The sequence below is a fragment of the Balaenoptera musculus genome, chromosome 18 (assembly GCF_009873245.2).
Source record: "Balaenoptera musculus isolate JJ_BM4_2016_0621 chromosome 18, mBalMus1.pri.v3, whole genome shotgun sequence".
NCBI classification, from domain to species: domain Eukaryota; kingdom Metazoa; phylum Chordata; class Mammalia; order Artiodactyla; family Balaenopteridae; genus Balaenoptera; species Balaenoptera musculus.
Genome location: NC_045802.1, coordinates 16151927 through 16168803, shown reverse-complemented (window position 1 = coordinate 16168803; position 16877 = coordinate 16151927). Strand labels below are relative to the sequence as shown.

Sequence of the window (16877 nt, the reverse complement as noted above, 5' to 3'; positions counted from 1 at the left end):
CAAGCAGCACCCCTCCTCAGCCACGACAACCAAAAACATCTCCAGAAATCACCGAATCAAAACCACTCCCAGTTGTGAATCACTGATGTATGTAAGTTCTTATTTCTGAAGCAGAAAAGTTTCGTGTTTTTTTTTGAACTTCGATAAAACTGTATTTCCTAAGATAGTATTCTTTGTCCACTTTTTAAACTCAAAAATATATATTCCATTGCTTCACATATAATGTTTAATAAATAATTATTAAAAAGCTATTATTATTACTTGGGAAGCTGCAAGGTTAGATGGTCTATTTGGAGGTAGCCAGCAAAAAATCTATTTTTCTTAAAACTGGTTAAATAATATTATCATGCGATTGTGACTGACGTGACCTATCTTCTGTGATGTGTGCCTCATAACCTCAAAAATGGCCAATAGTGCAAAATGTAAATGCTTTAAGCATTACACCTGAGAGCCACTGGTGTTTGAAATTATCTAACTAGAAAGCAAAAGCCGTCTTTAGTAAAAAACCTGCAGGAGTTGCGTAGTTGCGTAGCCAGGATTGTCCTACCCTGGCTGAGGTTTTGCTGCCAATAAGTGAAGCAAGCAAATAAGATGTAATGGGTAATTAAAGCCCAATGAATCTAAGACATGAAAAAAATAGGATTAATGGCAATCGATTATTTAAAACCCAACAAGCACACTGCCCACAGCATTCAACTTACAGGGAAGTATTTCTGAACAACACCAAAATCGATAAAGCCGATTACAATCCACACCACCAACGTCAAAGTTGAAGTGATGATGATAAATGGGACAAAATATCCACTAAACCGGTCAGCCAGCTGCTGAATGGGTGCCTATGGAAACAAAACACGAAGACCGCGGGAAATTACAATCTCCAAAGAAATAAACTGCCACAAACACGGACAAGCACTGGGATCCCTAGCTCCCTCATTAACTACATTTATTAGTCAGTCTCTCTACTCAGTAAAATCTGCCTGATTCTATGGGACTCTTGGAATAATTTCTAAAGAGAGGAAGCTGGAATTATATTGCTTTTAAAATTCCTTCATGGGACTTCCCTGGTGGCGCAGTGGTTAAGAATCAGCCTGCCAATGCAGGGGACAACGGGTTTGAGCCCTGGTCCGGGAAGATCCCACACGCCGCGGAGCAACTAAGCCCGTGCGCCACAACTACTGAAGCCCGCGCGCCTAGAGCCCGTGCTCTGTAGCAAGAGAAGCCCGCACACTGCAACGAAGAGTAGCCCCTGCTCGTCGCAACTAGAGAAAGCCCACGCGCAGCAACAAAGACCCAACACAGCCAAAAATAAATAAATTAATACATTGATTTTTAAAATAAATAAATAAAATAAAAAATAAAATCCCTTCATTACCTTGGACATCTGAGCCTCTTCTACCAGCTTCACAATCTGAGCCAAGGTGGTGTCGTTGCCCACGTGGGTGGCAGTGATGAGCACGGAGCCGTGGGCGTTCAGGGACCCGGCGATCACCGTGCTGCCGGGCTTCTTCGTGACGGGCATGGCCTCTCCTAGAGGTGGAGAGGAGACCAACGCCACGCGCTGAGCCCCGTCGGCACCCCTGGGGCCTGGCCAGGGTGCTGACGCCCACCCACAGGGACGGAGTCCTCACCTGTGATGAGGGACTCGTCGGCCATGGTGCTGCCTTCCAGGACTTTCCCGTCCACTGGGAACTTGCCCCCGGGGACGACCTTGATGACGTCGCCACGCTGCACCAGCTCCATGGGCACCTGCTCCTCTCTGCAACAGATGCCACTCAGGTTACCCTCGGGGGCTGCGCACGGGAGCTCACCCTCCTGGCCTGTCACCCAGGTCGGGTTCTAGACAAACCGCCTGCTTTACACTGAGCGGCAGTAACCACTTTATCCGCCGTTTACAGACTGAGTCAAAACTGTGCAGCTGCTAAGTACCAGGCACTGTCCTAGTTCCTGGGAAGCCGGCTGTGAGCAGGACAGCCAAGTCCCAACGCTCATGAGGACAGTTCTGTGGAGCAAACAGACAACAAGCAAGATAGTCCCAGGTCTTAAATAAGTGCTGTGCTGACAACGATGTGACCGGAGGGCTTCCTTCGGTGGTGGAGGAGGAGGAGAGAAGTGGGAAGGCCTCACGCCAAGATGACATTTGAGCTGGACGACAAGAGGGCCCCATATACGGGGAAAGAAAACTCAAGGGAGAGAAAACAGCTAATGCAAAGGCCCTGAGGCGGGACGGAGGGGGCCTCTGATAAATAGGAAGCCAGCAAGCACGGCTGGAGGGACACAAGTGAAGCAGGCAGAACCTGGACCATGTCGGGTCTTGCAGGGCAAAGTGCGGGCTTCGGGGTGTTAAGGTTTTTAGTGGGAAAGTGACATAAGCCGGTTCGCGTTTTCAAGTCAGCTCTCTGGCTGCTGCATGAGAATGGGCTGTAGGGGCAACAGTAGAAGCTGACAGGAGAGTCAGGCTGTGGCAGCAGTGGCCTGGGCTGGAGATGGAGGGAAGAGATGCCCGGGAACTTTGGGGGGCATGACGTGTCAGCAAGATGTGTGTATGCGCTGAGCGCATAAGAGAAGCAAGCATGAGCTCCTCGTTTCAGTTTGAGCAACTGGGTGGATGAGAAGTTGTTCAATGAGATGGAGACGCCCACGTAGAAGCGGCCACGGGAGGGAGAGGAGATGAGATGAAGATCTCTGTTCTCACATGTCGGGTCCGAGATGCCTACTTGACTTCCATGTAGACATGTCAAGTCGGGAGAGCAGGGAGCTGAAAGCTGGATTCGGGCTGAGACTAGAGTTCAAATGGGGAGGCTGTCACAACACAGACGGGATCTAAAGCCTGAAACGGTACGAGCTTCCTCAGGAGCGTGCCTGGACGAGAGACCCGGGCCCTGGGACACGCGCATGTTGGGAGGCTGAGCAGGCGGAAGGGCCAGCAAGGGATGGGGGCAGAAAAGGACGGAGTGGGGCCTTCAGGACGGAGCACCCATCCCACCGCGTCGCATACGGGGAGGTCACTACCTAGACACAGATACGCGTAAAACTCATCACGCCGTACACTTGGGATTCATGTACTTCAGTGAAGGTAAGTTATCTCTCAATAAAAAATTTTTTAAAAAGGCGTATTTTAAAGGGACAGAAAAGGGGGTAGATGCTGGTGAGAGGCTGCAATGAGGATTAAATAAGAGCAATGGTTGATTTGGTTCATGGAAATGACTTGATGTCCTTGGCAAAAGGGATCTCAGAAATTGGTGGAGGAACAAGGTCGGCTGGAACGGGCTGAGGAGAGGCTGGGAGGTGAGGAAACAAGAAAGCAGCTGAAGACAACGTTCAGAAGAAGTTCTGCCGTGTGAAAGAGAAGAGAAAAACAGCAGTAGAAGAGCGTGTGGATTAAGACAGGAAATTGTGAATTGTGAGTATGTGTGAACTGTCTGCTGGGGAGAACGGTCCCACAGAGAGCGAGAGAGACAGATGGGGGGACCAGAGGGGACGACAGGAATAGAGTCATCCAGGGGGCGAGGACGGCTTTGGCAGCACCTCTCTGAAAGCGTCACAGGGACCAAATTTACTTAACTGTATATGTAACATTGGCTCATGAACCAATGGTGAGAAAGTCAGAAAAGCAGGGGCGTAGAACAAGCAGGGCTCTGAGGTTATTTTATGCCTTCCTTTCATTCTACAAAGACTACATTGAAACTATCACAGAGAGGGGGTACAAAAAGCCACCTTATTTGAGAAGGAAAACCAGACATGTATTGAGTGCAGGTGCTGTGCTCGATATTGACATGAATCCTCCCCAAACCACGTGAGGTAGGTGACAGTCACCCCTATTCGTTCCCAGGTTGACCTGAGACGCTGCCTGTGGGCACCCAGAGCAGGGCCCGCTGCACAGTCAGTGCTGGTGACTTTGACCATCACCTGATGGACGTGTTCACTGTTGACCGGCCTCTATGTACCAGGCACTGTGCTGGGCTGGGGTTACACACAGGACAAAACTCTCAGGTCTACGACCTAGTAACTAAAGTCAAGCTGGTTTATTTAAGTTCAGTAATGGCCACAATAAAAGAAAGGGAGCACGGAAAAGGGGAGACCTTTAAAGGGGAAGCGGGCAGCAGCCTGAGTCTTGAGTGCTGGGAACAGATGTGTAAATCTGTTTGGTGACTGGGGGGACAGTAAGTAAAAAGAAGGGGAGGATCTCTACAACCGAGAATAACCTCTGCTTCTTTTTAGAGTCTCCCAGAGATGGAGACGCCCAGGCTCCAAAACTGCCCTCCGAGGCCCATCTGCACAGCCTGGAGTTTACTATCCAGAGAGGTCTCCGCGTCAAGAGAAGCCTGTGTCAGAGAAGGAGCAGCTGCTCCTGTAGAAAGGAGGTGACGACGGGGCTGTGGGCAGAGCCTCCTCTCCCATAACCTGACTCCTAAGCTTTAAAATGTTTGCTTAAAAATCGTGATTCTTGCCTCAAATGTCCACTGGGTGTCTTTCTAAGAAATCGTTAGTGAGGCTCATCTCCGCTTCATCTAACTTTGAATTTCCCCTCTGATCTGAATTAACCGTATCTTTCTAACTCTGAACAGCCGAGTTTATGGGGAACAGCCCTCTAGGGGGGCAGGTGGCTCCTCTGGTGAATTCCCAGTCGCATTTCTGCTTCAGAAGCTCATGTCCCCCAGACGCCAAGCTGTGGGAATAGTTTTTTCCGAGCACTTCTTCAGCCCTGAGTGCTTCTGCCGGCAGCCCGCTCACCTCACCGGCCCCCTCTTCTCTACCCTCCTGCCTCATCTAACACAAAGCAAAAAGACGAAGAAAAAGCTTACAAGAGAAGGGCCACTGGGCTATGTAAAATGTGTAATTCCGTTTTCCTAATTATAAGAAACAGAACACTTCAACGTGGGAGATTGGGGACCCGCTGTGCAGGCCTCACAGTGTCAAGCACACGCACGTGTATGATGCGTTTCTTTAACATCTGACAGTCATTTCATGCATTCAACTAGTGAGGATCTGAGCACCTGCTATGTAGTCCCAGGACGACTGGAGGCACCAATGCTCCAGGCCCCAGAGGACAAGGCAGTCTGACCAGGGGACAAGGGATCAGGCGAAGGGGAAGGAAGAAAGGCGTTGGTTGGAGGGAGGGTGGTGGGCGAGTGCAGGGGCGCTTCTTCCTGGGACCCGCCAGGGGGTTGGCCGGGAGGAGACGGAGGGACGTCAGGACCAGAGGCTGAGCCCAGGAGGCACAGGCGCAGATGCCAAGTCTCACGTGCACGTCTAAGCATCTAGGGATGCAGACTTTATCCTAAACCTCCGGAGGATGGGCAGCTACAGAGTATCAGATCTGCGCCTCCAAGAGCTGGATGGTTTGCATGTGGAAAACATCAGGAAGGAGACAAGGCTGGAGCAGGGGGCCAGGGAGGGGCTGTTGAGGGGCTTTAGGGGAGAGAGCCCGGTGGCCTGAACAAGCACGGCAGTGGTGGGAAGGGCAGCGGCCGGGGCCACCAGAGCTTGTGGAGCCTGAATCAAGAGGACGGAGACCAGCTGTGTGGACGAGGGAAGGGAAGGGGTCGCAGAGGACGCCCACTGAGATCTGACGTGGGTTTGAGAATGAAGACAGGGAGTCGGGGGGCGGGTGTGAGGGCCCAGCAGCCTCTGACACACAAAGACAACAGGGCCAACGCTGAAACCCCGACTATCACCCACATTTAAGGAATGAGGAGCGCGGAGAGAGCGCACAAAGGGAAACGCAAGTAGCAGCTTGGGAAGAAATCACCACTGATCATCTACGCAGATGCTTCTGTCGCTCAAGACTCCGGACGGAGAGGAAGGACACGTGCCCCTGGCAAAGGGACAGACGGAGGGACGGGCTAAGTCCCTCTGAAAGGAGCCAGCTGAGACACGAAGCCCCGGTGGCCTGCAGGAGGCGCCGCAGACCTGTCCACGCCGGCAGAGGCCCAGGCCCTGCAGGAGGCTGCCTGGGACCCCTGGCACAGCACACACCACGTTACAGGAGGCGAGAGAGCAGCCCTGGCCCTGGCAGGGCAGGTGTGATCACGGCCCGAGCACCCCGTCAGGAAGCGGGGGTAGGAGTGACCACCCCCGTCTGTCTGTCTGACGGACACGAACTGCAAAACACAGGAGGGAACCCAGCTCCAAGCACGTGGCCTGTCTCAGGCAAAGCCAGAAGGGACTCTGGTCTTCTGGCTCCTAGCTTAAAAAGTGGTACCACCACACGTGATGGCAGAAGCCAGGCACACGGTGTGGAAAAGAACCGGGAGGTGCCAGGTGTGGGCCTGCCCTCCTTCGGCATCGCGGCCGGCCTGAGCCTCCTGGCAAAGATGCACATCTCCTTGTACTCAAATCAGTGGAGCTGCCCGGGCACTGGCATCCTGCCGTCACAGGCCCTTCGAAATGAAAGGCAGAAAGTAAACGCAGCTGTTCATGGCTCGATTCCCAATCTGAACGTCTGCACAGCTCAGACACTCTCATGTCATTAATTTACGAGAAAAAAGGCAGCCAAGGTACACAACCGTGCAGAGCCACCGAAGCAGTCACGAGCCAGCCGCGCTGTCACACGGGCTCCTCCGGGCCGGGAGACGACAGGTCAGCGAGAGGCTGAGCGGGAGGCTGTGTCTCCAGGGGCCCAGCCCCCTCTCTGCTGCTCACCTGCCACGGACTCTGGACAAGGTACCTCCCTCCTGAGCTGGAGGCTCCTCCTGAGGAAAGGCGGGTCACAAGGGCGCCCCCCTCACGAGGCAGCCATCAGGGTTACATTCGATTATCTATGCGCAGTGCTGGGTAGCATACGTGGCACACGGCAAACTCTCCAATCTCAGCCGTCACTACCGTAATTCTGATTCTTACTTAAAAACCAGTGCGCAGGCAAAAGCCGGTGCTGCTGTGCTTGGTCAGCCTGAGCCTCGGAAACTTTCAATCCTCACGTCTCACTCACTGGCCCACGTTGTCAACAGAGGTTCGCCCAGTGGCCCTCGGGAAGGAAGGGACCCGCCTTGGCCTCAGGGGCCTGTCTCTCGGAGACACAGCTAGGAAACCAGCAAGAGTGTGATGGACCGGGGGGTGCACAGTGGGAGGGGGAGACACAGCTAGGAAGCCAGCAAGAGTGTGATGGACCGCGGGTGCACAGTGGGAGGAGCACCGATGGTTGCTGCAGTCGTGGGAGAGTTTGGCGTAAGTCGTACTGGATGGTAAGAATCAGCAGAGACAGGGACACTGGAGATGGTAAGAATTCGACAGAGGATGGCTCTAAGCAGAGGCCCCGGCAGGGGAATGCCTCTTCTTCCACCGGTGCGGTGGGGAAAGGCAGCTCTGCAGGCTGAGTGACAGGAAACTGATGGGTCTCCCATCACAGTTTCTATTTTCAAGTCAGAACTGCGATCACAGGCTAAAGGGGAAAGTGGTGGGGCCAGAGAGATTTCAGGAATGGGAGGGAGGCCTAGAAATAACCATTGCCTAGAAGAGGAAAATGAGGCTGACTGGGGAAATACAGAAGCCTTAGTCTGTAAAAATGCCCACGTTACTAAATATGCTTTAAGAGTCAGTATGTGTTAAGTGTAAAGAACACGGGCTCTGCAACCAGCAGCGTAGGTTCTGTCCTAATTCCACTACTTCATGCCTGTGTGACCCTGGGCCAGTTGCACAGCCTCTCTGAACCTCAGTCTCTGCATCTGTACAATAAGGGTAGTAAGAGTCCCTTCCTCATAAAGGTTTTTTTTTGGATAGATTAAATGCAAACAGGTTAGTATAGCATCTGGCAAATAGTAAATGCTATGTAAGTCCCAGCAATAACGACACTGAGCATTAATGTTTTTAATGTCTGCCAACCTGATAAAGAAGAAAAATAGTTCTCCCATTTTTATTCTTTGGCAAGTTGAACCCCTATCTCTCAGCCTGTCCGAATCCTCCAGATCCTGCGGGTGAGACCCAGCTCATACTCCATGTTCTGTGACGCTCTGCTTGACCACCACTAGCCTTCCTCTCCTAAGTTCCAGAAATACTGCCTGTACCTCTCACTCATCATCTAGCAAACATACACCCCCTTGAACCCTTGCTTATCTTTTAGTATATAAATGCCTTGTTTACTTAACTGGACTGAGACGGGGCATCTCACTGTACCGTCTTTGCCGGCCCTCACCAGGTCTAGCGTCATGTCCTATACACGATGGGTGTGTGATGTGTAGCACACAGGCTGATCTAAATCGATCAAGGACGTGTGACAAAGACAACCCACCTGATGATTAAGTTGTCCTCCCCAAGGGTCACGACGGTGGCTTCCGTGGCTTGTAGAGACATGAGTTTGGCGAGGGCTTCTGAAGTTTTGCTCTAAGAAATAACCAGAATGTAAAATGAGAGCGATACTAAGCTGGCCTGTGCAAACCCAGACCATCAATCACAAGGCTGGTGTTAGAGAACACCCTGCAAGAAAAGGCTGCCTCCACAACACGGCCCCTCTGCACGCCTGCGGGCTCTCCCGGGATGAGTGTCACTCACTGCCCATCAACACGCAGCCGTGCCATCACCGCGCTGAGTGTACAGTGCAACTGAGTTCTATGAATTACATTTCAGATTGAAGAAACAATGCCAGTCTGCCCACTGACTGTTTTCTTTTAGGTTCAATTTAATTTCTTTTAGGACCTGAGTCCCACTGTCTTATATTAGAATACATTGAAATCTGGGAACAACGCAGGGTGCTAAAAATGGCACGACCCTATGGTGGAAATGTGGATTTCTAGACTAGGAAGCTACACACTCAGTTATGTACCAAGAGGTGGTATGAGCTCTGACCCGAAATCCAGGGTTCTTTCCACTGCACGATGCCTCTGAACAAAGGTTTCAATAATTAACCAGATTAGCTGGGATTTCAGAAGCAGCGACTGGTTTGGAGATTAGTGGTTAGAACACCTCATTCTACATAGGTTTCACGTTTCTTTAAGCCTTGCCCTAGATTGCGTACGATTAGTAATTCTAAACATGGTGCTCAGATAAATTAAGGTTTGTGTTACTGAGGAAACAGTTCTTCCTTTAACCTGAGGCTGCACTTACCTTTGCCACGTGTTCCAGCCACCGCCCCAGGGCGATGAACACGAAGAGCATGGGGGGGGTGTCAAAGAAGGTCACGGGGCTCCTCTCCGCCTTCTCGGCGACGGCCACCATCAGGATGACGAGGGAGTAGACGTAGGCGATGCTCGTGGCCAGCACGATGAGCACGTCCATGTTGGCCGCCCTGTGTCTCAGAGATTTGTAGGCCTGAACGTAGAAGTACCAGCCCCCGAGGAACTGAAAGGTGGGGAGGGAGAGTGACCTTTGTGACAAGGCCCCTCGGGGCTGTAAACACCCTGGGCTCCCCCTCCACGCTGACATTGCTTTTTCCTCCATAAGTGACGTGTATGAAATGTACTTCCTGATTCAGAGGACTTCTGGCCACAGGAGTGGCTGATCCAGGGAGACCTTTAAGACCCAGAGCACTGGACAACCTAGATGTCCATCAGTAGGAGAATGCTCAAGACGGTGAAAGAAATCATGGTGCGTTCATACTGTGGACAGTGCTACGTGGTCCCTGAAGACAATGTGCTGGACCCCTAACCGCTGGTGTGAGAGATGTACACAGTACATGGTTAAGTGAAAAAGCCAGTTATAAATCAGTATATCTAGTATTATCCTATCTCGGCCAAAAAAAAAAGGCTGTGTCTATAGTATGTGAACATGTACACACACATATATACGCATGTAAATATGTGTTTTTTCTATGCAGATGAAGATCTGGAAAAACCAAATTGAGCCTATAAACACTTGCCCCCAGATAATCCTAATTAATATTAATTAATTCTAATATTCTAATATTAAGTCAGGAGTTTTATTTTTTATTCCAAAATAAATGGAAGGCACACCTCCCACTAGAAATACAGCTAGCTCCTTAATGTGGTCCCCTGGGCAGGAGTAGCACGAAGCCTGCCCCTTTTAAATTATGATTCCTCAGGACCACGTTTCAGTTGTTCAAGCCAAGACGTGGAAGAGAGCAGCACGAGCTCCAGGGTGGTCCAGCTGCTGCTTCTAACATCGAATTCAGCTGAACAATAAGCAAACAAGACGCAATGGATCACCAAGCCTTGCCGCAGGGGGCTGCTGTTCCAGGGGGAGTCCGGTCATCTGTGGAACTGCCCTTGAAACCAGGCCCTGTGTCATCCCCCACGTTAGAGGACGCCCCCCAGCTGGTCATAAGACAGAAGAAAGCAGCAGCTGGCTGGGTGGTGGGAAAGCGGCAACGAAGCTGCACTTGGAGCACTCTGAGGGGCTGTGCTGGCCTAAGAGGACCGAGCACCTGCTGGCCGCACACAGGCACGCTGGGCAGGTGTGCCCACCCCCCGATACGCACCTGGACAAAGGTACACAAGATAAAGAAGACGAGGTTCAGGATGGACAGTCCTGGGATGATGTTGCGGTCCAGAGGCATCGACTCGTGGGGCTCGTGGCTGGGTATCAACATATAGATCATTAAACCCATGACAGGGACGCCAAACACCAGGCTGCACAGGAAAGACTTCTTCCACCTGGAAAGAAACGCAGCAACACCGACATATCAGGTGCCGCCGGTCACCTGGCTTCCGGCCCCGGCCCCTCCCGAGGACTTGGTTTGAGACTGGCCTCTGCCACGTGTCTGGGACAGACCAGCAAGGGCTAAAGTGAAAGCAAGGCTTTCGCCCTACATCGGCCATCTGAGGGGAACATCAAAGGTCTAAACTACACTGCAAGGATGCTCCAGAGACGTTTGGACCCAGCCCCTGCCTGCCCGTGGCCGACGTGGCACCTCCAGTCTACAGGTGAGGCAACCGAGGTCCAGAAGCTGGGAATTCAGCCCCAAAGAGGTTGACCATCCTCCGCCTAGGGCTGCTACCGCTCTTTTTTCAAACTGCAATTGTTTATAGACTCCCAAGAAAAAAACAGATAAAAGGAACATTTCATTAGTGTAAACTTATACATTCAACTTTTAAACTATTACTTAAAATAGAGTCAGTGTGCACAGTGCAGCTGCCTCGATGAAGTTTGAAATTGGGGTCACAGGTGACAGCCATGGTCTCACATCAGCCTCACCATCCACAAAATTCCAACCAAGCGCTCTTGGAAGCTCTAGGAGGCATAGCCTCAACGCCGATCTGAAGACCACGGGCCTGCGAGATCGGAGTCTTACACTCCCAGGCCCCCGCCTCCAAGCCCCGGAAAGACCTCGCTTCCTACCCCACTCCTCTCAGCCCGACAAACTTCCACTCATTCTTTGGGGCTCAGATCGTGTGTCCCCTGCTTGTGAGCTTCCCAGACTCCCCAGAACCCACCTGCATCACTGCTCACCCACTCTTCCCAGCCCGACCAAGGGCCCCTCTAAGGCAGGGGTGACACCCTATTCACCCCTACCACCCGGCACAGTGCCCTGCATGCAACAGCGGTCTTGTGTTTGTTGAATGAATGAGTGAACATCTGCAACAGTGAACGAGCTCAGGTCTCCTGCTGCCCGAGCCATTTTCTTTCCACTTGTCCGTAATTCCTATCCTCGGATCCTAGATCTCGACCCACTCCAGTGAAGTCTTGAAACACTATAAAAGAAAAAACCCACTCTTCCCTTCCTCCCAACGTAAGCGCTGTCCAATCTGTTAGCCACCAGCCGTAGGTAACTATTTAAATTAAAATTAGTTAAAATGAAGTGAAATTAAAAATTCACTCCCTGAGTCACACTGGCTGCATTTCATACTGGGCAGTGCAGATATAGAGTGTTTCTGTCACCGCAGAAGGTACCGTGGAACAGCATCGTTTTAGAGGATTAACATTACGAGGGTAAAGGCAACTGATTCAGCAGAAGGTACCGTGGAAGGTGGAGGTAGCAGGGACACCAATTAGCACCGAACGAGGTAGAGGCGGGCCAGGGGAGAGGCAGCCCTTAGAGCTACAGTTTATCTTCTGTGTTCTACCTACTGCTTTATTTCCACCTTGTGGTCCAAGTGATGAGCGTTGGGGTTCCTCTGGGCCAGGGAGACATGAAAGCCGATTTCCTTGTTATTAAAAAGAGGAAACAAGAAAGAAGGCACTTGGTTAAAATAGGCATCGGTAGAAACCATTTTACATCTTTGGAAATAAGAAAGTGAATCTAAAACTGCCTCAGAGGACTGTATTGGTTTTTCCGCTCATGACTTCTGTCCCCACGTCACCGTACAGATCCCGTCGGAGGTTCCATGACGACTCCTGCTCCTTCTGTCGGCGGAGGCAGCAGATGCCGGGGAGGTGACTTAGCACACCCTGCGCTGATCGATGCTGAGTTATAAACCCGGGATTTGTGAGTTACGGACTCCCCAGTATCGAGTGGTCGGGAGTATCGCTCTCTGCAGGAGGAAACTGAAGGTCAGAGGTTAAACTCCCGTCCAAAGCTACAGCATCATCGGAAGCGCTGAATCCAGCTGCAGGTCCCCCGGCTCCAGCCCAGGCCTCTCCCAACGAGCAGACCTTGGCTCCGGCAGTATCTCTGGTTTTCTCAGGGACTATCTCAAGCAATTGTTTCACCGTTTTGCTCCCCCGCCCTCTCTATCTTATTTGATCTGGTCGCTAAATCTCTGATTCCCTGTATGAAATTATACAGGAAAGGTTGTCAGGAAATGTCCTGTCAGTCAGCACAATGTAAAGAGGGACCCCGGGACTCTGATGTTGGGATTTCACACAAAAATTAAGAGTTACGTTGGAAGAAAGAGCATGTAAGGCCATCTGAAGACAAATCCTTTACAACTAATACCGGCCTAATTACATCAGGAAAAGATGCCCCAGAGGTGCAGGAGCGGGGGCCAGACATTGGCAAGGTACCTCAAGTAAGAACAAGGAGGGGACTGCGGCGGGCTGGGCAGCTGGGCGGAGACCAGCAGGGATTAGAGCATCAGCTGACGTCTCTCCCTCATTAATGCCTTATCACTACTGCTCTGTGAGGCCCGTGGGGTGGTCTCAGAAACTGGATGCCCACTGAGCTCGGAACTAGGAGATCTGGGTTGGAGTCCCAGCTCTGCAACCTTTAGCTGGGTACCAGGGATCAAAGTCTCCTAACCTCTCTGGGGGACTCTCTCCTCATCTGATAAAGAAGCTGCACTGTCTGCCTCTAAGACTGAGGCACTGTACCAACAGCAGTAGCAGTATTTGCACCTCAAAGAGCTCTGCATGGCCAGGCAACAGACCGCATCTCTCTTAACACACACACACGGAAATTTAAAACAACCTGAAGCCTGCTACGAGATGTTTCACTTCATAAGGAATTTCGTAAGCAGTAGTTCCTGCTAAACTCCACCATTAGTTGTTGTGAGTTCATCTTGTTCGGTTTTGACCATCTTGACCCATTCAGATCACCACTAAGGCTCATCCTCTCCTGGTGTGATATGATACAGACCTGAGAGAGGACACAGAATGTCTGTGGACAAAGTGAGGGAACGATGCGGGTGGGAGTACAGAAAACTACTGTGATTGATTTTCCAAAGGAGAAATGACTAAACTCTCCAGCTGTAAAGGAGGTCTAGTAGAGTGGTCAAACGCAGTGTAATTCTTCCCAACACCAACATTCCTTTGGTCTGTAGATACTTGGCACAGATGTAAATATGACTTAAAAAAATTACAATTAGGCAAGTTTTTTTTTGGGTCACGCTGCATGGCTTGTGGGATCTTAGTTCCCCAACCAGGGATCGAACCCAGGCCCTCGGCAGTGAAAGTGAAGAGTCCTAACCACTGGACCGCCAGGGAATTCCCACAATTAGGCAATTTAATACCATGTGCCAGGAATCTTGGCAATACTGCTGTTTCTCAGGGAATATCTGAAATTAAAACAATAATAATGTCTTTTTCTCCCCATCTTTTTCTTACCCATTCACTGATTCCCCCCCTCAGATTATCTGATATTCACTAATCCCTCACAAGTTGAGTCACCTTATTTCCGTGGGAAAACTTGAAGGATTTTAGATTAGGTGATTTTTTTTTCTTTTCTTTTTTTTGCTTAGCTATATTTTGCTCATTTTTCTATGATGATTATAAATCACTGTTTTTAAAAAGGTGGGTACAATATTTTTTTGATAAATGATTTACCTCGATAATTCTGACAATATCCCGCGGACCGATAATTTCAGGATCAAACTTCACGTGGGCTTTGCTGGTGGCGAGAGCCACAGAGGCGTAGGTGATGCCGTTTGTCCTTGTGAGTTTGGACTCTATGTTGTGAACACAGGAAGTGCAGGTCATCCCCGTGATCTGCGGCAAAGGATGACAAAGATCCCACTGACCCAGGATCCAGAGGATCCCATCAAAGGCACACAGGGAGTTGGGTTAACAGGCAAGCCACAAGTCCGTCCTCCTTCCCAAGATGCTGGACTCACAACCCCCAGGTGCAAGATTTTCACCCCGGACATTCCCCCGGGAGCCTCGGGGACATAAACAGTGGTTCTTCCCCAACTCAGGTACAGGAGACCAATCACTAAGCAGATGGCAAGGACCGAGGCCCGACTCGCAGCTCTGCTAACAATGGGCTTTCACAGCACTCCACGTCCTGTGCTGGTTATGCGTTTCTGCCACCCCGTGCTGTGTGCGCTGAGAAAGCAGTTCCAAGCGAGCCAGCCACCCCTGTACTATGCATTAGGCAAGCCGGACAACTCCCTCTTCTGAGTATCAGTGGTCGGCACTTCCCAGAATACAAATTAAATACAGACATGAAATGCCTGAGCATGTGACGACAATACAACTAGAGGACACTGTAATAAAAACAAACAAACATTGTTCAAAAAAATGTTTTCACCTTCCCCACTGATAACGTTGCTCTAGATTTGCACACCGTAGTGTGAGCAGAGATGTGTACCTCTGGCCCTGGAGGTCTGACCCAGCAAGTGCTACGCTGTGCCCCTCCGCACACACCGAGGCCCGGCCAGGGCAAAGGATTTGCTCTGCAAAGAACACCACTTCTCAGGAGCTCAAAGTGCCACTTGTGTCCGCAGTACTTTTTCTTCAAACATTTACTTACCGCTAATGGCAGTGACTAAACACAGCAAGGAAGTAAGACCCTTTCACTTCGGTAAACAGCATTACTCAATTCCTTGTGGATTCCTTCTAAGCCTCCCTTTATTTGCACAAAGAGAGCTTTGCGCAGAAGTGCTTGTGAACACAGCATATTTGAAATGCTAGAGCTATCTTCTGTCCTCGATGATTTGTTGACCAGCGCCACCGGCAACAGTGGGCAGGCAGGAAACAATACCAGCGCCTCGTCCCTCCGCTCCCCGGCAGCCCTGGAAACAGCACCACCCCCGGCGTTCAGCCCGGACTGGGCGCCTGGGGACACTCTGGTCACCAAGTACCTTGTAGACACACCTGTGCCTACAAGGGGGCCCCGGCTGCCTCGCTCACTCCCATCCCGTCCCGGGGCCTCGAGACGCCTCTGGCATTCCAGCTTCCTCTCGGCCTCACGGGACGTGTTCCTGTTCGATTCCCTCGAGTCACAAGCTCAGGACAGCCGCCGTCTCCAATTCCTCTTCCTCCAACGCCACTGCCTCCTCCTCCCGATACCCTGACGCGCCTGGCGGGACCTGGCGGGACGCGCGCCTGTGACTTTCTTACATAGTGGACATTCCTTCACGAAACGAGCAGGTCCTTGTCGCTGGCTTCAAAGGAAAACCCAATGGCAACGAGCAGGATACATGCAAGAAGGGGGAACGTCCTGACCACAGCCCCGGCTGCCGTCAGAAGGCCTCTGTGGGCTGACTCAGGCCTGCACCCCCGGCCCCCGCTCCAGCCCAGCTGCCGTGCTTACAGTCAGCTCGAGGTCGCCGTCTGAGCCCGCGTAGTCCTCCATCACCTCTGCCTCGAAGCCCAGGTCCTGGATGAGCTGCGTTATCTCCAGGGGCTGGATAACTTCCGGGTTATACTTCACCTCTGCCTTTCCAGCCATCAACGCAACCAGCACAGAGAGAATCCCTGAAACCAGCAGGGCACAGCTGGAACACTCCAGGCAAGGCCTCTGGGATGACGTGTTCAACACAAGCTAACAAAGAAAAAACTCTGCCCCAGAAGCTTCTAGAACAGTGGTTCTCACACTTGGCTGTGCATTAGGATCACCTGGGGTGGAGGCAGGGGGGAGGGCTTTTAACAATCACCTGACCGGTGATTAACTTTTAACAATCACCTGTCCGGTGATTAACTCTTAACCCAGACCAATTAAATCAGAATCTCTCAGGGTGGATACCAGGCATCTTTTTCCCCCATTTTTAAAGCTCCCCAGGTGATTCTAATGTACAGCCAAGCGTGAGAGCTACTGTTCTAGAACGATGCTCCTCACACTTTATCGGGCATACGACTCACCTGAGGACCTGGTTAAAGCAAAGACGCTGGTTCAGTGGGCCTGGGGGGTGGGTGTGAGGTGCTGCAGGCCTGCCTCGCCCCCAGGCACGGCCCATGCTGCTGGCCCGGCGGGCTCTGCTCTGAGTCAGGCTCTGGGGGACACAGGTGCGGGCACACACCTCAAAGCAAGGGACAGAGTCTGCAGCAGGCAACTGCTGTCACGTAACGGACGTACATTTTTCTCCACTTCCAGACACAGGAGAAAAACATAATTTTCAAAAGTGGTTTTCCTTACTCTTTTTCAGTTTTTAATCACTTTCAGGAATGAAAAAGAAATCCCGCGGACTATCTTGCTACCACTGTTGTTTAGTTAAAGGGGGAAAGAAAGGCTCATTCACATAAATGAAAGGAATGATGTGCTTTAGAAAGAATGTCATAAGGGATAAGTATGAGGGGTTCAAGTCGGGAAGAGAATCATGGGCCCTGTGAGACACAGGTTAGCTTCTGAGCCGCCAGCCCACGGGCGACAGAGGAGCTCCTAGAACACCTTGCTT

General features: G+C 51.3%; 1 protein-coding gene across 1 annotated transcript in view; it reads right to left on the bottom strand.

Moving 5' to 3' along the window:
• Positions 1-16877, bottom strand: part of ATP7B (ATPase copper transporting beta) — a 57432-nt gene that overhangs the window by 17647 nt on the left and 22908 nt on the right. The window contains exons 4-12 of the mRNA XM_036831499.1: positions 15797-15960; positions 14089-14250; positions 11956-12032; positions 10367-10541; positions 9037-9270; positions 8225-8316; positions 1629-1756; positions 1373-1527; positions 702-836 (exon numbers count right to left, since the gene is read on the bottom strand). Of these exons, the coding sequence (XP_036687394.1) occupies positions 702-836; positions 1373-1527; positions 1629-1756; positions 8225-8316; positions 9037-9270; positions 10367-10541; positions 11956-12032; positions 14089-14250; positions 15797-15960 (1322 nt within the window). The remainder of the gene's footprint in view (positions 1-701; positions 837-1372; positions 1528-1628; positions 1757-8224; positions 8317-9036; positions 9271-10366; positions 10542-11955; positions 12033-14088; positions 14251-15796; positions 15961-16877) is intronic.